The sequence below is a fragment of the Pan paniscus genome, chromosome 1, assembly GCF_029289425.2.
Source record: "Pan paniscus chromosome 1, NHGRI_mPanPan1-v2.0_pri, whole genome shotgun sequence".
Classification (NCBI taxonomy): domain Eukaryota; kingdom Metazoa; phylum Chordata; class Mammalia; order Primates; family Hominidae; genus Pan; species Pan paniscus.
This window is the reverse complement of record NC_073249.2, coordinates 117327550-117350498: the sequence shown is the minus strand read 5'-3', so window position 1 is coordinate 117350498 and position 22949 is coordinate 117327550. Positions and strand designations below refer to the sequence as shown.

Below are 22949 nucleotides of genomic sequence, written 5' to 3'. Positions count from 1 at the left end.
CAACTCATTAAAAAATGAGTCAGAATTTCAACAAGCATTTCCCAAAAGTGAATATCCAAATGGCCACTAAGCTCATGAGAAGGTGCTCAACATCATTAGACAGCAGAAAGTTAAAAACCCCTAAGATCCTACTGTATCCCCACTAGAATGGCTGACATTGAAAGGACCGACAATTGTTGTTGATTTATGGAGTAACTGGAACTGTCATGCATTGCTGGTGGGAAAGCCACTTTGGAATACTGGCACTGTCAACTAGAGCTAAACATACATCTACCCAGGACCCAGAAATCCCACCCTACAGGAATGAGTCCTAATGGATTCCAAGAACCAGGTGTAGTGATGCCAAAAGCAGCTTTATTTTAAATAGCCAATAACTGAAAACAATCAAAATTCCATGAACAAATGAACTGTGGTTTATCAACATAATTCCATCATTCATATAATGGAATACTTACTCTGCTATAATGAAAATAAACGTGCTAACGCTATGTGCAAAAACATGGATGGGCCTCACAGACGTATTGAGTAAAAGGATCCAGACAGGAGAAAGGACACACAATCTCATTCCACTTACACGAAAATCAGGAGAGGGAAATGATTCCATGGTATCAGAGGTCAGATGATTGGTGAACTTTGTGAGAACTGGAAGGTTGCCTATTGAAGGGGCCTGGTGGAGTGCTGTAAGTTTTCTCTCTTTATCTGGGAGGTGATTCCAGAAGAGTACACAAGTGGAAAAGCCCACAGAGTAGCACACTTAAGGCCTGTCCACTGTATGTATCTTACACTTCAATGAAAAGCATGCATTAAGGCCTGTGCACTGCATGTGTATTACACTTCAGTTAAAAGCATGCACATTATTTGTGTGCTTGTGTTTGCTTTCCCTCATAAGATGTCAACATCATAAGGACATGTGTTTTTCTCTCTTCTTGTTCACTGATGTAACAGGTGTTTGCATATCACCTAGGACAGTCCCTGAGCATAGTAGGTGCTCACTGAACAATTATTAAGCAAATTATACGTTCATCTTAATGGTGTCATTTCAAATTCTCTTTAGATTTTTATTCATGCCTACTTCTTCAGATAGGTGAGACTGGTGTGCGTGTTTACTCTTAGATTCTACAGTTTTTTCTCTTTAACATTTTACTTCTTTTTTTTGAGACAGAGGCTCACTCCGTTGCCCAGACTGGAGCACAGTGGTACAATCTCAGCTCACTGCAACCTCTGCCTCCTGGGTTCAAGCGATTCTCTTGCCTCAGCCTCCTGAGTAGCTGGGACTACAGGCATACACCTGGCTAATTTTTGTATTTTTAGTAGAGATGAGGTTTTGCCATGATGGCCAGGCTGGTCTCGAACTCCGGGCCTCAAGTTATCCACCCACCTCTACCCCTCAAAGTGCTGGGATTACAGGTGTGAGCCACCACTCCTGGCCTAACATTTTACTTAAAAATCTGTATATGGGCTGGGCGCAGTGGCTCATGAGTGTGATCCCGGCACTTTGGGAGGCCGAGGGGGCAGATCACGAGGTCAGGAGATCGAGACCATCCTGGCTAACACGGTGAGACCACATCTCTACTAAAAATACCAAAATTATTTTTTTTTGTATTTTTGGGCATGGTGGAGCTTGCCTGTAGTCCCAGCTACTCAAGAGGCTGAGGCAGGACAATTGCTTGAACTCAGGAGGCGGAGGCTGCAGTGAGCCAAGATCATGCCACTCCTCTCCAGCCTGGGCAACAGAACAAGACTCCGTCTCAAAAAAAAAAAAAAAACAACTGTATATGTTGGCAGTCTATATGCATGCCTACTTCTAATATTGATGGCTATCTCATATTAGTTCCTGTGGATAAACTATATTTTGCCTAGTCATTCTTATGCTATGGCATATGTAGATTTTTCTAACTTATTTATTTGTTTTTAGAGCAGGGTGATCATGTTTTGACTAATTCTTTCCCGTTTTTGGTGACTTTGAGTAGATCCCCAAAGCGCTTACTACAAGGTAAAGGGTGAGACTGGTTTAATGGTATTACAACAGATAATTTCATTGCTCTCCAGAGACAATAACTTAATTTATGGTGCCACCAGCAAGGTACACGGATCATTCTGCGCTATTTTAGACACTTAGGAGATCGCGATTTCATCTTATGATTTTTTTTTTTAATAAGAACACCTTCACATTTTCTGGCTGGGCATGGTGGCTCATGCCTGTATTCCCAGCACTTTGGGAGGCCAAGGCGGGTGGATCACTTGAGGTCAGGAGTTTGAGACCAGCCTAGCCAATATGGTGAAACCCTGTCTCTACTAAAAATACAAAAATTAGTTGGGCATGGTGGTGGGCACCTGTAATCCCAGCTATTCAGGAGGCTGAGGCACAAGAATCACTTCAACTTGGGAGGCAGAGGTTGCAGTGAGCCAAGATCGTGCCATTGCACACTGCACTCCAGCTTGGGTGACAGAGTGAGATTCCATCTCAAAAAAAGAAAAAAAGAATACCTTCAAGTTTTCTACCTTCACCTTTTTTGTTTATTGGTTGTGCATGTTTCTGCCAATGAATCACAGTCTATGAATCTACTTGTTTGTGAATCTCCTGTATAAAACTCTCTACCCATTCTCTACTGGTGGCTTAGTCAACTCCTGGAGAAAGGTTAAAGAATGATCTTGTGGCAGTCAAGGCTTTTTCTCCCATAGGCACAATGTAATTAATTGTGATTTTGTTCTTGGTTTCCTGTGGCATAATGTGATGGTTAGTTAGTTTTCTGTGTCAACTTGACTGGGCTAAGGGATGCTCAGATGGTTGGTAAAATTATTGTGTTTGTGAGGGTGTTTCCAGAAGTGATTCGCCTTTGAATCAGAAGGCTGAGCCAAGATTTCTCTCAGCAAATGAAGGAGGCATCCACCAAACTGTCAGGGCCCAGAGAGGAGAAAAAGACAGAGGAAGGGTGCATTTGATATCTCTGACTGGGACATCCATCTCCGCCTATTCTGGGACCTCCACACTCCTGGTTCTCTGGCCTTCAGACTTGATCAGGGACTAACACCATCGCCTCCCACCCCCACCTTTGTTCTGAGGCCTTTAGAGTCACACTGAATGATACCGCTGGCTTTCCTGCTTCTCTGTCCTGCAGCCAGCTGATTGTGGGACTTCACTCCAAAATTGTGTGAGCCAATTCCCATAAGAGATAAATAAATTTGTAAATAAACACACAAATTTCCTACAGGCTTGTCTTAGTGGCGTCACTTCAAATTTTGAAGAACCTTGACTAGTACACATAGCAAAAAAAAAAAAAAAAATACACAAGTGGGTTACCATCATCAATAAGTAAGTTTTATAAAATCAAACACAAGATAAAACGCTGCAGCATATCTATTACCTGGGTTTTTTTCTATATGGAAAGCACTGTCTGAGATGCCTCACAGTAAACTCCAAGGAGATTTTGAGGGAAGATATTATCTCTTCTCCTGGTAAATCTCTCTCTTGATGATTATTGTTTTAAAGTCTCCAGAGATGAAAACATCTGCTTGCACATTTTGCTGATTCATTTTGGGTGAGGGTCTCTGGCACGCTTGGAAGGGTGGGTGAGCAGTGGGAAGGGGGCTGCGTCTGGTGACTAGCATCACTCATATCCATGTCTGTGGCAGTCATCAGGTGCTTATTATATATTTGACTTTTGGCCACCCCTCTGGGGGTGTTAAATGCAGGGAGGGTCTAGTCAAGCCATTACAAGTTGGCAGTGACTTGTAGCAACTTTCTACACACCCTTCTCAGTCAGGGTGGATACCTTTTGAAAATAAGTTCAGTTCATCCTGCCTAGCTTTGCCCCAGCAGCTCTAGAAGAATTACCCGATGGTGCTGGGCTCAGGCTGCCTGGCTCTGGAGCAATGTGCTGAGAGCTGCAGGGGAGGCCTGCTGTCTGACTGGCAGAGAGAGTCCCACCACTCCCTACCCTGTACCCTGGAAGACCAGGCTGCCCAGCTTGTCCACCTGGTAGTCCATTTCCCTGCCCAATTCTCCTTCTCTCATTCCTGATGTGCAGCTTGATGCCTGCATGGGCTGCGCCCGCTGAGATTGTCTCTAGGTCCTCCCTTCTGCCAGCTGGTGTCCAGGGAAGTGGGTCCTCTGGCCTGCTTCCTGCCAGCCAGAATTTCGAGGACCTTGTTTCTCCCACTGCAGCTTTTGACCCTGTCCTGGATCACAGACTAGGGTTTCTTAAGGTCAGCCGTACAGAGATTTGGAGGGCAGAATTCTTTGTTGTGGGGCGCTGTCCTGAGCATCGCAGGGTGCTCAGCATCCTACCCATCCTCTACCCACTAATACCACGGGCGCTTCCTGGTGTTTACAATTAACAAAGTCTCCAGACAGAGCTACATGTCCCCTGAGGGGCAAAATCACCTTCACTTGAATCACATCCAGTGGTGTGCTGGATGGATACTAGCATTAAAAATATTAATAATAATAAAAAGATTCATAATGTAGCTCATGTAGTTAATTCCTTTTTGATGGAACATTTATTTAAGTTAATAATATAAGTATCATTAATACCTAACAATATGGGTATATGTATATGTAATTTTCTTGTTTACCTTTTTATATTGATCTAGTGTCAGTTTGAGAAATTGTAGAAAGATTAGAAACGACTCTGATTACCCTAGATACTAATGTTTCCACATGGGCTTTCTGCCCCCCAGAGTACCCTCTGCCCCTCCTTCTCCTGCCCCCGCCTTTCTGTCTCTGTCTCCCCCAGCAAGCTCCCTATGAGCACAACACCATTATAAGAAAAACACTATTTTCTTTTCTCTGAGGTAGCGTTCCTGATGTTTGGATTCAGGCTGATAAGTGACAGTGATTTATAATCATCCTGCCTGTGTTGTCCTTCCCACGTTAGGTCATGTCTGTAGTTGATGACAATCTGTGTCATCCATGCCATTTTCAAAATTTTTGAAAACATATCCAGCCTAATGCTGAGGATAAAATGCCCTTTTGTGTTGTTATTTTTCTGTATCACGCTTTTTGTACTTCATTCAGAATCTTTATCTCTTAACATGTTTTGGCCTGTTTGTGTTTCTTCCACTTGGTGGTAACATCAATTAACATAGAGTTTAGAAAAATGTTTCCCCAATTTAAAAAATCACTTGTACTACATCTTCTTTCTTAGTTCTGATTTGTATTAACTTATAATTATATTTTTTGTTTTTGTTGTACTAATGCTGTGTTAATTACCTAAGGTTTTTTTTGTTGTTTTTTTTTTTGTTTTTGAGACGGAGTCTCGCTCTTTCGCCCAGGCCGGAGTGCAGTGGCACTATCTCGGCTCACTGCAAGCTCCACCTCCCTGGTTCATGCCATTCTCTGGCCTCAGCCTCCCGAGTAGCTGGGACTACAGGTGCCTGCCACCACGCCCAGCTAATTTTTTGTATTTTTAGTAGAGACAGGGTTTCACCATGTTAGCCAGGATGGTCTTGATCTCCTGACCTCGTGATCCGCCCGCCTTGGCCTCCCAAAGTGTGGGGATTACAGGCGTGTAGTTACCTAACTTTTAAGAGAATAAACTATTACATATAACAAGCAAATTGGTTAAAGTTTCAATATTTCTCTTAAGGTAACTTATTGCTTCCACTTCTTTTTCCATCTCTAACTTTGTGCCTGTTCTACTTTCTTGAAATTCTAGTTTGTTTGCCTTATTCTTGGTATCACAGGCATGTTGGAAAAATGTTTTCTCAATTCAAATTTGGTAGCATCTTCAAATGGTGATTTTTATTTTCTTCTTTTCAGATTGAAGAAAAGATTCTTTATATTTCAGATTTCCTAAGTTTACCCAAACAATATTTAAGAGACTTTAATACATTTCCATGAATTAGGATACATTTTATTTTGTCTGTCAGTATTTGTTTCTAATAGATTAGTTTTTAAAATTCTGACAACATGTTAGGTAGATTTTCTGTTAATTTGCCTTGAGAATGTAAGAATGTTGTCAGAAGAGACAGAAGGAATTATGAAATCCAGTCCAGAGGTCCCATTACAGGCCCTTGGTAAAGTGGGACCCAGTGCATTTTGACTGTCTGGCACAGCATTGTTTTAAAAATTAGAACTTTTCCACATTTTGCAGTTCAGACAGCACATACAAATGCAGAAGTCCAGGCCCTGTCGGGACTGAGTTTCTGTGTGGTGACAACTGGCTACAACCCCTTCCTTCTGAACACTTGCAGCTTCCCTCATCCCTGCTGCTCCTGATCCCCATCCACAGACCCACTTTCCCCGCTGGTGTGATCCTTGTGGCCACTATGGCAGCTACTTTGGAGAGCCGCTAGTCCAGTCCTTCCCGCCTCCTGCAGAGCTGTACTCCTGCTTCTGAAGAAGCCACCTGGGGCCTGGCCTTCTTTCTGGCTCCTCAGAGTCCTTGCAACAGCAGGCACTACTTCTCTCTCCTGCACTCAACCCCTCTCCCACTCCACTGCCTCTCAGTGTGCCAAAACACGAAGATGTGTCCTGATTTTCAAAATCTCTCCCCTGAAGTTCCCACCTGATATGTAGTTGGAGATGGGCAAATACAGTGTCCTTGAAGCATCATTTTATTCATAGTGCCTGGAATGTAGTAGGCTCTCGACAATTGTTGTTTCAATAAAGGAATGACCAAATATATTAATACTGTAAAAAGTAAAGTAGAGGTTCCTCTTCAAAGAGACTTTTCTCCCCATCTAATTAAGAATAAGTCATAACTTCTCTTAGAAGCAAAATTTATTCAAAGACCGGTGCTGATATTGTGAAATATCTGCTAGCTGTAATAAAGAAATTAATGTACTTTATGTTCTTAACTCCCACAATTTAGCCTAAATACTTGCCCTGGCATGCTTATACTGATCCAAACAAGCATGAGGTCATAGCCTGTTCCTCTTCCTTATTTGAAGGTGTTTTTACCTTTCTCAGCATTCCACAAGTGAGTTCCCCCTTCCTTTGTTCTCCTCTGCCTCTGCCTCTTTTAAAAAGTTCTAAGTTGCTAGCCAATCAGGACAAATACAGAATGTGAGGTCCCGTTCCAGCCAGTGGAAACTGGACACAGCAGTAGGGTGGACACATCAAGTTATAAATGACCCTTTCTCCTTTGTTCAGTGTACTCTCGTGGTAAAACTGCTGGCGAGTGTACCCTTTCTGCAGAAAGTAAAAATGGCCTTTGTTGCAGGAAGTCAGGGACCCCGAACGGAGGGACTGGTTGGAGCTGCAGCAGAGGAACATAAATTGCAAATATTTCATTTTAATATGGACATTTATCAGTTCCCAAATTAATACTTTTATAATTTCTTATGCCTGCCTTACTTTAATCTCTTAATCCTGTTATCTTCGTAAGCTGAGGATACAGGTCACCTCAGGACCACTGTGATAATTGTGTTAACTGTACAAATTGATTGTAAAACGTGTGTTTGAACAATATGAAATCAGTGCACCTTGAAAAAGAACAGAATAACAGTGATTTTTAGGGAACAGGAGAAGACAACCATAAGGTCTGACTGCGTGCAGGGTCAGGCAAAATAGAGCCATATTTTTCTTCTTGCAGAGAGCCTATAAATGGACATGGAAGTAGGGAAGATATTGCTAAATTCTTTTCCTAGCAAGGAATATTAATATTAATACTCTGGGAAAGGAAAGCATTCCTGGGGGGAGGTCTATAAATGGTCGCTTTGGGAATGAATGTCTGTCCTATGCAGTTGAGATAAGGACTGAAATACACCCTGGTCTCCTGCAGTACCCTCAGGCTTACTAGGGTGGGGAAAAACCTGGCCCTGGCAAATTTGTGGTCAGACTGGTTCTCTGCTCTTGAACCCTGTGTTCTGTTGTTTAAGATGTTTATCAAGACAATACATGCACCGCTGAACATAGACCCTTATCAGGAGTTCTATTTTGCCCTTGTCCTGTTTCCTCAGAAGCATGTGATCTTTGTTCTGCTTTTTGCCCTTTAAAGCATGTGATCTTCATACCTACCCCCTGTTCGTACACCCCCTCCCCTTTTGCAATCCTTAATAAAAACTTGCTGGTTTTGAGGCTCATGCGGGCATTACGGTCCCACTGATATGTGATGTCACCTCCAGCAGCCCAGCTGTAAAATTCCTCTCTTTGTACTCTTTCTCTTTATTTCTCAGCCAGCTGACACTTATGGAAAGTAGAAAGAACCTACATTGAAATACTGAGGCAGGTTCCCCCAATATCTGGCGCACCAACATGGTTTTCTTTTTCCTAAGTGCATGTGGGAACCTGATTCCCTTTTGTAGGTGTGGAGAAACGTTCATCGGTCCAGTCCTCAGAAATGCTTGTTCGGCTCCCTGATGATTGGTGAATTTTCTATGTATTGTCTCAGGTAACTATGGGTCACATGGAGTCTAAACATTATGCTTATCTCTGCTATATTAAACTCCTGTTAAAACAGGGTGGAGTTTGGGTGCCCATGGAAAATATGGTCACCCTATTCAGGGTGTTGGAAGAACACTGTCCTTGGTTTCCTGAAAAGGGAACATTAGATGTGGAACTATGGGATCGCGTTGGTGCAAAATTCCAGGAACTGGTCCCGTCAGGAAATTATGTTTCCTTCACTGTTTGGGGTGACTGGGCCTTGGTATGTGCCATCCTAACGACATACCAATCCTGTGACCCCCTGCAGTTACCACAGTTTTCTGAATCTGGCGACCTTCTACCTCTTCCACAGCTTTCCTCTCCCACTCGGGCTTCATTATCTGCTCAGCCTCTCCCTTCACCTACTCCTCCCCCACCTAATGATATTGAGGATTCAATATCTAACTCCGGTGACTTTGGCTTAATGTCACCCTCTGATGACCTTATTTCTTTTCATGAAGACCTGATACTTGTAGCTCCCATGGCCCCGACTCGGACAGCTCTGCATCATATCTATGCTAACTCTTCCCTTTACAAATCTTTGCAGGCTTTGCCTCCAGAGCCATCTAATGGCTCCAGACCAAACTACAATTTACCTGTAATTCTGCAGGCCCTCCCCCACCGCAGCCCCTCACCCTCCTGTCATTTCGGTCCCTCAACCAGTCACTTTGCCATTCACTCAACCTGCTTCTCTGTACCCTTCTTCACACATGGACGCCCCTGCCACTCTGGTTGCACAGGATTTCCCAATAATCACCAGTATGCTTCTGTCTCTTCTGCTCCCCCAATGCCCCTTTCTCACACTCTCATACTGGTCCGACCTCCTCAACCTCAGTTTCCCTTATCTACACATACTTTTACTGTCACTTCTATGCCAACTCCATCTCATGTGCCTGCTCTTGAAACTTCCATGCAATGCTTATTACCCCAGAACAAAGAAACAAGTGGATTAGAGGCGTGGGCTTATCCGGTCGCGCTGGAACCTCCCAATGCTCAAGGGGTACAAGTGCGTTGATATGCACTGCTCAATCTTACCTTTTCAAAAGAATTCAAGGATGCTTGTGCTCAGTATGGTCCTGCTTCTCCATATGTTAAAATGGCATTACAGACTCTTTGTACTGAGGTCATTTTGCTTCCTTCAGAATGGGACCTTTTGGCGAAAGCTGTTCTAACTCCATCTCAGCATTTACAATTCTGTACCTGGTGGTCAGAGGAGGCCCGTCTGCAGGCTCAGCTAAATCAGGTTGATGGCATTCTAATTACTCAGGCTCAGCTCACAGGCTCTGATAATCACTCTGACACTACTGCCCAATTAGACTTTGACGCTCTCACCACGGAACAAGTAACAAAGTTGTGTATGAGAGTTTGGGATAAACTAGGTGCCCCAGGCCAAGCTCCTGTTTCTTTTACTACTGTTAAACAGGGTCGCAGTGAATTACATCCTGATTTTTTGGCTAAATTACAAGATGCTGTTCAAAATCTGTCTCTGATGATTACGCTCAAGGTATTCTCCTTCATATGTTAGCTTTTGAGAATGTGAACCATGAGTGTAAAGTGGTCATGCGTTCTGTCTAATGACAAAATTTACCTGATCACGAGGTGTGCCTGCATATATTAAAGCTTGTGAAAGCATTGGATCAGAGACCCACAAAGCTATTCTGTGGGCATGGGCCATGAAGGATGGCAATCAAACTGGCTTGACTGAATTCTTTTCTTGGAGCCTGCTATAATTGTGGTCAACTTCATCATACCCAAAAAAATTGCACTGTTAAAAGTGGCCAAGCCAGCTCAACAAACATGGCCAAATGCTCTTGCTACTGTTTGCCCTCATTGTCGTAAAGGTAAACACTGGGCAAGTACTTGCCACTCTAAGTCTGATATAGATGGCAATCCCTTGCCACAGAACCAGGGAAATGGGAAGCAGGGCCAGTCCCAGGCCCCAGTATCAAATGGGACACCTCAGACTCAGACCAATATTGTGTTTCCGCTTCAAGCGGTCCCAATACAGCCCCCAGCACAGGCAAATTTACCTACAGCCAACCCAGATGGGTCCCAGCCGCTTCTTCTGTCTCAGTACAATGCTTGTCTACCTCCACAGTAGGGGGCAGGGCGGTCAATCTCTGTAGTACCACTCCTCTAAATTTACTACTGAATTCTTTGCCTTTAATTGTCCCCACGGGGGCCACTGGCCCTTTACCTCAAGGCTTGGTGGGCCTGGTGTTAGGTAGGGGATCCACCTCTGCTAAAGGTATCATAGTTCATACTGGTCTCATTAATTCTGATTCCTCTGATGAGATTAAAATAATCGTGTCTGCCAAGGTTCCTGTTTCCATTCCGGCCAGTGAGTCAATTGCTCAACTACTTTTACTACCTAATATTGTTTTAAACAAAGGAGATAAGACAGGGGGCCCTGGGATGGGCTCTGGCGGTGAAAAAGCCGCTTATTGGATTAAAGTAATTTCTAAACAACAGCCCACCTGCACCATACATATTAAAGGAAAAAAGTTTGAGGGCCTAGTAGATACTGGGGCTGATGTTTCTATTATTTCCTCTAATTTACGGCCTTCTTCCTGGCTTAAACATCCCGCTAACATGGGACTAGTAAGGGTTGGAAAAGCTGATGAAGTTCACCAAAGCACATTTATCTTGCCTTGCACTGGGCCTGATGGTCAAAAGGGAACAATTCAGCCTTATATCATGCCAATCCCCATTAATCTTTGGGGTAGAGATTTGCTGGAACAATGGGGGGCTGAAATTAATATTCCACATAACTCTTCTCGTGCTCCCAGTCAACATATAATGGAAAACGTGGGGACTGTTCCTGGACTCAGTCTCGGTCCAAAACATGAAGGAATTACTAAACCTCTTCAAGTTACTGTAAAAGAAGACAAGGCTGGTTTAAAAGCATAATTTAACCACTCCCCACTCCCAATTCCATTTAGCATTGTTTACTTTAAACTTTCTAAATGTTCCTAGAGACAATACTCTGACTGCAGCCGAACACCATTATACATGCAAAAAATTCTCCCTAAATGAAGGCAAGCCAGTGTTATGGAAAAACTCCCAGACAAATACCTGGTAACCTGGAACAATTATAATGTGGGGAAGAGGGTATGCTTGTGTTTCACCAGGAGATCATCAATCCCCTGTCTGGGTGCCCACTAGAAGACTTAAACTTCGTGTGAATACTGACAATGAAAAACACAGGGAAGAGATGTCCACGTCAGAGACTGCCCTCATACCTGGTGAGATCTGTGCCGACTCCTCAAAAACTGGCACACCAAATCAAAATGTATCTCATTCAATCCTCCCTAATGGCAACAGAGACCCCTCTAACTAATCCCACTTCTCCTAATTACCTTTCTTTTTCTCCTTACAAACCTAAAAATCTCACCATTTCTATTAGCCTGAAAATAACATCCCTCTGTTCTTCTCTTCCTCCTTCAGCACTGGATCTCGCTTACAATAGGTTTTATTTAATAATTCTACTCCTTATACTTTCTGTCTCACCAGTTTCCCCTCACACTGATTTGCCTGCTACACAAAATTATTCTTATTGGGCTTATGTGCCCTTTCCTCCACTTATTCGACCTCTCACCTGGATGAATGCTCCTGCGGAAATCTACACTAACGATAGTGTGTAGATGCCTGGAGCTATAGATGACCATTGCTATAGATGACCTGGTTGAGCGGGGGCTCAACCAGGAGAAGAAGGCACTGCATTTAATGTTACTATGGGTTATAAATACCCTCCTCTGTGCCTCGGACATGCACCTCGTTGTATCCATCTAGAAACTCAAGTCTGGGCTGCTTATCTTCTGGAGAGATTAGCTACAGGAAAATGGGGACATTTGGTCTCCGGCCTCTCCCTTTCTCCTTTAAGACAAATGAAAGGGGGAGTAATAGGAGATACCCCATACTTTCAATATAAACCTGTAGGAAAACTATGTCCTAAAAATTTTGAGGGCCCATCTAAAACTTTAATTTGGGGAGATTGTGTTAACTCACATGCAGTAGTGTTAAAAAATGACTCATATGCTTTAGTAATAGACTGGGCACCAAAGGGCTATTTAAAAAACAATTGCTCCTCTGGGGGAAGGGAATTCCTAGAGGCTACTTATTTTATTTCTTATTGGGAGGACGAGGATCATCATCCTACTTTGCATAGGTGGTTCAGCTCATTCTTTCCCTTAAAATGGGAAGATAAGGACATTACCCTCCACCCCCAAGGCCTTGTATGATATTCCCCATTCTGAGCCCAGAACGCCCAGAACTTTGGAAATTGGCTATTGTCATGTCTGGACTGCGAGTATCTGTGATTCTGAACCCCATGATAAATCCCCTTTGAACCCTTTTCCTCTTTTTGATGCCGATCCTCCTTTACGGGACTCCAATTGGCATTACGATAATTCTTATCGACCCAGGTATGCCCCTCTACTTCTTCAGCATACCCCGGCACCTCGGTTTGCTTCTTTATGGTGGAGAACATCGGGCATTGCCACCACTGCTCCTCTCCCTCAGTATCAACATAGATTCAAACATTCTGCTTTGTTTACCTCCAACCTGACTATTCCTATACAGAGTTGTGTTAAGCTTCCTTACATGCTGTTAGTGGCAAATATCAAAATTTGGACAAACAATCAAACTGTCCAATGCATTGTCATTTATACACTTGTGTTGACTCCCGTTTTGACTCCAGGAAAAGTGTAACGTTGGTTGGAGCTCGAGAAGGAATCTGGATACTGTGTGCCGGACCAGCCAAAGAATCCTGTGTCAAAACCGAGAGAACGAATAAGCCTTCATCACCATGGCACATTTATATAAAAAGAAAGGGAGAGATGTTGCGGGAAGTCAGGGACCCCGAATGGAGGGACTGACTGGAGCCGTGGCAGAGGAACATAAATTGCAAATATTTCATTTTAATATGGACATTTATCAGTTCCCAAATTATTACTTTTTACATTTCTTACGCCTGTCTTACTTTAATCTCTTAATCCTGTTATCTTCATAAGCTGAGGATATATGTCATCTCAGGACCACTGTGATAATTGTGTTAACTGTACAGATTGATTGTAAAACATGTGTGTTTGAACAATATGAAATCAGTGCACCTTGAAGAAGAACAGAATAACAGTGATTTTTAGGGAACAAGAGAAGACAACCATAAGGTCTGACTGCGTGCAGGGTCAGGCAAAATAGAGCCATATTTTTCTTCTTGCAGGGAGCCTATAAATAGACATGGAAGTAGGGAAGATATTGCTAAATTATTTTCCTAGCAAGGAATATTAATATTAATACTCTGGGAAAGGAATGCATTCCTGGGGGGAGGTCTATAAATGGCCGCTCTGGGAATGTCTGTCCTATGCAGTTGAGACAAGGACTGAAGTACACCCTGGTCTCCTGCAGTACCCTCAGGCTTACTAGGGTGGGGAAAAACCTGGCCCTGGCAAATCTGTGGTCAGACTGGTTCTCTGCTCTTGAACCCTGTGTTCTGTTGTTTAAGATGTTTATCAAGACAATACGTGCACTGCTGAACATAGACCCTTATCAGGAGTTCTACTTTTGCCCTTGTCCTGTTTCCTCAGAAGCATGTGATCTCTGTTCTGCTTTTTGCCCTTTAAAGCATGTGATCTTTGTACCTACCCCCCGTTCGTACACCCCCTCCCCTTTTGCAATCCTTAATAAAAACTTGCTGGTTTTGAGGCTCCGGCGGGCATCACGGTCCTACTGATATGTGATGACACCCCTGGCGGCCCAGCTGTAAAATTCCTCTCTTTGTACTCTTTCTCTTTATTTCTCAGCCAGCTGACACTTATGGAAAATAGAACCTATGTTGAAATATTGGGGGCAGGTTCCCCGATAGCCTTGCTGAGGAAATTAAATTTATGTTCAAGTGCTATTTCTTTATGGCACCAAGGAACAACTATTTCAAACAATACTAATGTAACAGTACTGGTTCTATGTGTTTCAAAATTATTATTCTCATGAGTGTTAGCTTTCTTAAAAAATCATTTTTTTCAATTGGATCTAGACATCTTATCTTTCACAGCTCAAGACCCATTAACTCAAAATCATAAACTCTTAATGCATAATGAGAAATATAATGATTCCTAGGGCCAGGCACTTGTGTCTGTGCTGGTGCTATTGCCTCAATGCAGGAAAATCTATGTAAGAATTCACTGTGAGGCCAAAACTGCTTCCTAAACATGGATACCTGCCAGGTATCTGAGCTGGGAGTACTGCCCAGGTCTGGATGGGTGGGGAGTGTTTGCAACAAGGACTATGCCTTGCCAGCCTCAATGACACAGTGTCCAAGTGCCCCAACTTAGCAGCCACCTGCTGACCACCTGATTTCTGTGGCCTAATAGGGATGTGATGAAGTCTACCTGTTTACTCAACCCCAAACCACACATTATCCAGGTGGTTTGAAACTTTTTTGATATACTGGTTTCATCCTCTGGAGTCCTAACAATGTTTTAGCTAATTTACAAAAAAAAAAAACAAAAACAAAAACAAAAAACAAAAAACTACTTTTTTGCAGCACAATAGCCTGGTTTACATTGCAAAATGATTTCTCATTAAAGGTCTATCATCTATTTCCATATATCCATTATTATTTGTAATATCCTTTAAACAAAGCAGTCAACCCCAGGCTAATCCATTGCACAACTCTTTTGAAAGTCTTCCTTCTACCTTGAAAGAAGAAAGTTGGCAGGTTGGACATTGTTCTTGTGGAGGTTGTACCATGGGTCACATATCACGGTGTGACTTCAAAGGCCATTGGAGCCACCGTCTCATACTGAAGAACATACATGGGTCAGGAGCCAGGTGCAGGTCCAGAATGGTGGATCTGGAGAGGGGAGGGTCCCTGCCTGTGGTCCTGTGGGGAGCCCTCAGGCTCCTCTCTGGCCACCATCCTCTGACCTCCCTCCTCAGCAGGACAGGGTTCTGGCTTCTCTGAGGGACAGGTTCTGTGGCAGGCCAGGTGTCACTAACACAGGCCTCCATAACAACTGTTTCAGTACTGACTGAGTGGTGAAGTTAAATATTAAAAGCTGAAAAAACCAGTACCTTTATACAGAGGCTGGATGTAACAAAAGCCCACCAAGAGTTTTGCTTAGGCCTTTCCTGGGCCTTAAAGCATGACCAAACAACGAAGGGATTCTTAACAAGACCTATTTAGAATTAAACAAGTTTTATTGTGAGTCTGAAGAAACTCCCCAGGCCTCCACAAACAAGTTTATTGGGAGTCTGAAGGAACTCCCCAAACCTCCGTGATTTAGCAGTAGACAAGATAAGGGTAATCATCCCCTGCACCTGGACCCATTTAGATTTAAGTAAATAGACTGAGGCTCCAGAGTAAGGTCCTCAGGACCCAGACCTCAGTTACAGATTAAAGAAGTTAATCACTTATGTCTTTAGATGAATGCACACTTACTTGTAGACATATAGCTTAGAAGGTATATATGCTCTGGAAAACTTTAATTTTGAGTTGGTCTGGTAGTAATTTCCAGGCCTTCTCCCTGTAACCGGTTGCAGAAATAAAACCTCTCTTCCTCTCCAGTTGATCTGCGTCTCGTTATTGGGCCTAGAGAAATAGCAGCCGCACTCTCAGTTTGGTCCGGGAAGTTCTTCCATCCTCCCTCGCCTGCTCTCTGTGGCCACTGCACTCACTGTTGCTGTTGCTGTTCTGGTCTCTGTGAGGTTCACCTAGTGGACTGGCTGGACATTTCTAGGGGGCACCTCGGATACCTCACCAACTTGCTGGATCTGATCCTTGGATTTCGATTCATAAATTGTGCCAAAAAACGAAGTGGCTAATTTACATAGTACTTAGCCAGATGACCGAAGGACTCAGTACCCAAAGGCCCCTAACAGAAAACACAGACCACATTTCCTTTACTCTGGCCCTTTTCCTGGGGGTCCTTCCTATACCACTGACACTGTTCCTGTGTAGGCGGGGCTAGAGGGGAGACTAAGCCCTCGGAGTAGCTTTCGGATCAGAGGAAGTCCTGCTCTTACAGTGACAGGGGCTGAATTAAATTCCCAGGTTGGGGCCACCACTTTTTAGTCTGACCCCTGCAGCCGGAGTCTCCCAGAGCCCTTGGGAACTCGGCAGCGGAGAGAAGGCTGAGGGATTCCGCGGGCAGGGAGGAGAAGGGAGAAGAGCTTTGCTCCATTAGGATCTGGCTGGTGTCTCAAGCGCACAGCCAAGTCGCTGTGGACCTAGCAAGGGCTGGATGGACTCGTGGAGCCTCAGGGCGGGTTGGGGAAGCTGTCGAGGCCGAGCCCCGCTTTGGGCTTCTGGGCGCCCTGACCTCGCTCCCGGAACCCTGGGGACTGGGAGGCGGGAGGGGGCTTATTGATTCCAGCCCTGGGCGCTCGCTCGGGGCCTACAGAATGGCGTGTTTCGGGGTCGTGGCGGGCCGAGGGGCGGGGTCGCAGCAAGGCCCCGCCTGTCCCCTCCTGGGCCTCTCAAAGTCTGAGCCCCGCTCCGCTGATGCCTGTCTGCAGAATCCGCACCAACCAGCACCATGCCCATGACTCTGGGGTACTGGGACATCCGCGGGGTGAGCGAGGGTCCGCTGGTGGGTGGGACAGGGGGCGGAGGCGGGGATGTGTGGAGTAGCTGCAGGACGGGCTCTAGGGACCGTTCCTCTTCAGGGCTGCCCACCTCAGAAGGGCCTGTGCATGACTCTGTGTGTGTGTGTTTGGGGGTGGGGGCGGGTAGAGGAGGCAACTGGTACGTGCAGTATAGACTAGGGGCTCGCCTGGTGCAGAGATAGTCACCAAGTCAGGGACCCTCCATCTCTGACCCGAGCCGCGGGCCATCTCTCCCAGCTGGCCCACGCCATCCGCTTGCTCCTGGAATACACAGACTCAAGCTATGTGGAAAAGAAGTACACGCTGGGGGACGGTAATGGCACCCTCGTGTCCGGGCTCTGCCCACTCACGCTGAGTTGGCACCAAGCAACCCATGGTGGCCACCTGTGGCTGCCTCTGCAGGCCTCCCCTGCTGGAGCTGCAGGCTGTCCCTTCCCTGAGCTCCCGTGAGGGAGCCCTCTGGCCTTGCAAGGCAGAATGCTGGGGTGGGATGCTGGACACCCTGTCTAGTTGGGTTGGGTGTCTCCCAGGGCTTGCCTAAACCCTGGAAGCCTTAGCCGTTGTGGGGTCCAGAGCCCTCAGTGGGATTCTTTCTCCCTGAACCCTGGGATGTGGGACTGAGTGGTCAGATTCTAGATCCACCTGTCTCAGGGATCTTGCCACTGGCTCCTTGGGAGGGTCCCCGGGAAGGAGGGCTGGGCTCTGGGGAGGTTTGTTTTCACTTCTTCTTCCCCACCACAGCTCCTGACTATGACAGAAGCCAGTGGCTGAATGAAAAATTCAAGCTGGGCCTGGACTTTCCCAATGTAGGTGCAGGGGAAGGGGCGGTTTTGGGGGAAAGTGGGACATGTCTCTGACTGCATCTCCTCTCCCCAGCTTAGAGGTGTTAAGATCAGGAGTCTTCTGCCCAATTCCACTCACTCTTGGCTGTCTACACAGCCCTTGCATGATGTTCTGTGTCCCAGCTCATTTATTAGTGTGACAGTATTTCTATCTCAGGCCTGCCATGAGCAGGCCCTGGTCTCCTCTCTGCCTTTGCATATGGGAAGGGGATGCTGGGGAGCCTGGTGGCCCAACTGAGCTTCCCCGGTTTCCCATCTATCCAGCTGCCCTACTTGATTGATGGGGCTCAGAAGATCACCCAGAGCAATGCCATCCTGCGCTACATTGCCCACAAGCACAACCTATGTGAGTGTGGGTGGCTGCAATGTGTGGGGGGACGGTGACCTCCTCCTTGGCTGCGCTGTGATGCTGAGATTGAGTCTGTGTTTTGTGGGTGGCAGGTGGGGAGACAGAAGAGGAGAAGATTCGTGTGGACATTTTGGAGAACCAGGTTATGGATAACCACATGGAGCTGGTCAGACTGTGCTATGACCCAGATTTTGTGAGTCCCACACCCTACTCCCAGTCACCCATTTCCCTGCCTTTTGGCCCAGACCAGGGAGGGACTTCCAAAGTCAGGTCTGTAGCAGACTCCAGCCAGCTGACTGGAGACGTCTATAACCTGGTTCTCCAAAATGTCCACACGAATCTTCTCCTCTTCTGAAGATTCTTGTGGACATTTTGGAGAACCAGACCACGGACAACTGGATGCAACTGGTCATGATCTGCTACCACCCAGAGTTTGTGAGTCTCCCCAGTGAGCTGCACCTGGCAGAGTTTGGATTTGGGGCCAGGACTCTTACATTCCTGCACGCACTGGTCTTTTCTTAAGTCCTTGGTACCACTCATCCTCCAAGTGCTTTCCCACACTATCAGCAGTTGTTCTCACGACTCCAATGTCATGTCAACAAAAGCAGAGGCAATTCCCACCAACCTTAGGACACGATCCAGGCATCCCAGGGTAGAAATTCAATTCCTAGATGGTAAAATTTGTGTTCAGAATCTCCTTCATCTCCTCTGGCCTCTGGCCTCTGTCATGGGTCATTTCTGTCAGTTGATTTATATCACCTACCTGCTCCTAGAATATACAGACTCAAGTACAAGACCAAGGAATGTAATGGCACCCTCAAATTGCATCTTCTCCTCAAAGTTTTCCAAGTGCTGTCATTGACATGCACAGGGATCTGCGCATTTTCATAACAGACAGCTCAGAGGCAGCCAGAGGGCCTTTATTCCTCTCCCTCCTTCCTTTCAACTTGAACTTCTCATCTCCCTGGAAACTAGTCAATGTTCATTGTTTTCTTCTGTCACCCCATTAGAAGGAACTTTCTACTTCTTTCCCTGAGCTCCTTTAGTTCTTTGCATCCTTGATTCTGCCCATGTCTGGATCCAGAGGCTGCCAGGTGCTCGGGCGCTCATGCGGCTGACCCAGAGGCTATTGGGAGGCCAGTGAGGACAGATTCAGGAAGAGCATCTCATTCTGATCACTTCAGATAGGGTCTGGCACCCAGTCAGAGTCTAATAAATGCTGATGTATCCAATTGAAGCCTGGGCACTGCCCCAGTTTTAGTTGTGGGGAAGATGGCTGCTTGCCCGTGGCCAGCCTGGGCCGTCCACAGCCCTGGGGAGGCCACGTCTGTGCAGGGAGCTTTTGTCTGAGGGTGGTGACAGCTGTTTTCTGCCTCAGGAGAAACTGAAGCCAAAATACTTGGAGGAACTCCCTGAAAAGCTAAAGCTCTACTCAGAGTTTCTGGGGAAGCAGCCATGGTTTGCAGGAGACAAGGTAAAGGAGGAGTGATATGGGGAATGAGATCTGTTTTACTTCATGTGTTTCGGGGTTTTCAGCCCACACATTCTTGGCCTTCTGCAGATCACCTTTGTGGATTTCCTTGCCTACGATGTCCTTGACATGAAGCGTATATTTGAGCCCAAGTGCTTGGATGCCTTCCTAAACTTGAAGGACTTCATCTCCCGCTTTGAGGTGATGCCCCCATCCTCCTTTCTCTTTGATGCCCCTTGTTCCTTTCTCTCCTTTCAGATGCTTTCCCAGTCCTGGAGCTACACAAAGAATAACTCGTATGTATTGAGTACGGGCTTCATGCCAGGAATCATGCCCAGCACATTATACCTATTGTGTGGAATTTGAAATTTCCAACATTCCTACAGGGTGACAGAATTATCTTGCCCATTTTAGAGATAAGAAAACTGAGAATGAGAGGGTCAGTCCTTTGCTCAGGGTCCCAGAGCCAGTGGAGGCTGTGCTGGGCTCCCTGTGAGCCTCTGGATCTATGGGTGGCAGTCAGGGCTCTCCCATTTGTGACAAAAGGAGAAGCCTCAGGCCTCATCCAGCCTGGGTTTCACAGCCCAGAACACTTTGAAAGAGGCAGAGCACTTCAGGACCACGGATGCAGCTGGCAATAGTAGGACTGACACACAGTGGCATTGATGTTGAGTACTAAACCCGCAGGCAGTATTCATAGCCACCCCCAGAAGCTTTGCATGATCGGACCCCCATGTGGAAAATCCTGAGATCCGGAGCTGTGGCTGGAGCTGGATTAGGGTACATATGTGGTTGCCCCTGTTGAAGCAGTGTGTGTTGAAGTGCTCTGTGCTAGGGCACTCTCCTTTATCTTTCTTCCTCTCTTTTTTTCCCTCCAATGTTCCACGTCTTCCCCCTGTGAGATGAGTAGCACACTGATTTTACTCCTATTCACCGACCTTCTCCTCTGCATGAGGCAGGGTGTGAGGCACAGTGGGAGTTGCATAGATGACTGCCCCATCCTGGAAATGAGTGCAGTGAGAGGCCTGCAGGCCGAGCAGCCTGTGAGGTGTGTGTGGCACCACCTGGGTACCTGGCCTGGGGCCTGCCCCTCACTCACGGGGAACCATCCCTCACCTGTGTTGAAGTTGTTTGAGAGCAGCAAATCCTACTTCAGTACAGATTTGGGGATTTGAGGCATTAGTCCAACAGGCTTCTGAGCCTAGAATCTGTTTCCCTTTCCCACTCCCCATCAAGAAATCTGCTTGCTCAGCTAGTTCCCATCAGCTCTGGTTCTGGTCCAGCCTGAGCAGCCTTGGGGTTATGTAAGAGGTGGTGGGAGGGGAGCGGTGGGGAACAGCCGAGGGCTGGGGCATGGAGCCTGCCTGGGCCTGGCCCTGGCCCTTTGGGGAGAGGGAGCCATGGATCTCTTTGAATTCTTTAGAAGTTACATGGTCATTGAATCCTGGTAAGATTGTGTGCAGCACACCTGAGTGTCATGTGGCCTGGCTAGCAGTAGTAGGGCTGGAGATGTGGTGGGGGCACAGGGACACAGGGAGATTTAGCTCAGGTACCAGGTGGAGAAGTTTGGACTTCATGCTTTAATGGGAATGATTAGAGCCTGGTCTGGCCTTCCTTTGGTGGTTCACCCTTACCCTATTCAGTTTCATCCAGGTTTTGCTAAGTCATTGGGTGAGATCTGTGCTCTCTTCTTGGCTGCACAGGTGTGTTCTGAGCCCCTTTGTTCTGCTGGAGGTCGTTTCTGTGTGTGCAATCCTAGGCAAGCCAAGAACCTCCCTGTGAAAAAGGAGAATGTTTGTGCAGACAAGGAGTGACAGGATCTGGCATGGGGTGTGGCTGGGTGGAAGAGGAGGAGAATTTGGCAAAAACATGCTAGAACTGAAGACAGAACCAGGCTATATTCCAGCCCTGTCCCACTTACTAGCTATTTGAGTGTGAGGAATTTGCTGAACTTCTGTTCTTCTATATGAGAAACGGTGATAATGGAACTGACCATGGAGGGTAGTCGAGTGGATTTTCTAAGCCTGTGTTGTAATTTCTGTTGGATATAAAGCACCCAGCACAGTGTAGATCTTTCGTAAATGGTAGCTGTTATTATGGTATAACATTACTTAAAGGAAGTTGGAAGAGTTAACTTAGAAGAGCTGGGGACCCTAAGAGACTGTGTGATGCTCCAGCACTTGAGCCCACATGGAAAGGCTGTGGCCAGGGCCCTGACCTGCTGTGCCTGCAGCAAAGCTACTTGAGCCCTTCTAGACAGCAGACCTGGCTCTGGCCCCTTCTTCCCGCCCTCAGGGTTTGAAGAAGATCTCTGCCTACTTGAAGTCCAGCCAATTCTTCCGAGGTCTTTTGTTTGGAAAGTCAGCTACATGGAACAGCAAATAGGGCCCCGTGATGCCAGAAGATGGGAGGGAGGAGCCAACCTTGCTGCCTGCGACCCTGGAGGACAGCCTGACTCCCTGGACCTGCCTTCTTCCTTTTTCCTTCTTTCTACTCTCTTCTCTTCCCCAAGGCCTCATTGGCTTCCTTTCTTCTAACATCATCCCTCCCTGCATCGAGGCTCTTTAAAGCTTCAGCTCCCCACTGTCCTCCATCAAAGTCCCCCTCCTAACGTCTTCCTTTTCCTGCACTAACGCCAACCTGACTACTTTTCCTGTCAGTGCTTTTCTCTTCTTTGAGAAGCCAGACTGATCTCTGAGCTCCCTAGCACTGTCCTCAAAGACCATCTGTATGCCGTGCTCCCTTTGCTGGGTCCCTACCCCAGCTCCGTGTGATGCCCAGTAAAGCCTGAACCATGCCTGCCTTGTCTTGTCTTATTCCCTGAGGCTCCCTTGACTCAGGACTGTGCTCGAATTGTGGGTGGTTTTTTGTCTTCTGTTGTCCACAGCCAGAGCTTAGTGGATGGGTGTGTGTGTGTGTGTGTGTTGGGGGTGGTGATCAGGCAGGTTCATAAATTTCCTTGGTCATTTCTGCCCTCTAGCCACATCCCTCTGTTCCTCACTGTGGGGATTACTACAGAAAGGTGCTCTGTGCCAAGTTCCTCACTCATTCGCGCTCCTGTAGGCCGTCTAGAACTGGCATGGTTCAAAGAGGGGCTAGGCTGATGGGGAAGGGGGCTGAGCAGCTCCCAGGCAGACTGCCTTCTTTCACCCTGTCCTGACAGACTTCCCTGATCTAGATATCCTTCATCATGACACTTCTCAATAAAACATATCCCACCGTATTGTAATCATGGTACTTGTTTTTCACCCAAACTCAATCATAAATTTATTGAAGAGAAAAGCCATGTCTTACTGAACTTTTTACCTCTAGTAT

At 46.2% G+C, this 22949-nt stretch overlaps 1 protein-coding gene across 1 annotated transcript; it reads left to right on the top strand.

Annotated features, from left to right (window-relative positions):
• Nucleotides 1-16880: 16880 nt before the first annotated feature.
• GSTM5 (glutathione S-transferase mu 5) lies at nucleotides 16881-22437 on the top strand. Its single transcript, NM_001367589.1, has 8 exons — nucleotides 16881-16938; nucleotides 17210-17285; nucleotides 17714-17778; nucleotides 18079-18160; nucleotides 18256-18356; nucleotides 19542-19637; nucleotides 19725-19835; nucleotides 21930-22437. The coding sequence occupies exons 1-8, from the start codon at nucleotides 16903-16905 to the stop codon at nucleotides 22017-22019; spliced, it is 657 nt and encodes a 218-aa protein (NP_001354518.1). The 5' UTR covers nucleotides 16881-16902; the 3' UTR covers nucleotides 22020-22437.
• The last annotated feature ends 512 nt before the right edge of the window (nucleotides 22438-22949 follow it).

Coding starts and splice junctions, on each gene's coding strand:
- GSTM5 (NM_001367589.1), top strand. CDS start 16,903: ATGCCCATGACTCTGGGGTACTGGGACATCCGCGGG. Junction 18,161..18,255: donor TGCCCACAAGCACAACCTAT/GTGAGTGTGGGT, acceptor TGTGGGTGGCAG/GTGGGGAGACAGAAGAGGAG. Junction 19,638..19,724: donor CATGGTTTGCAGGAGACAAG/GTAAAGGAGGAG, acceptor GGCCTTCTGCAG/ATCACCTTTGTGGATTTCCT.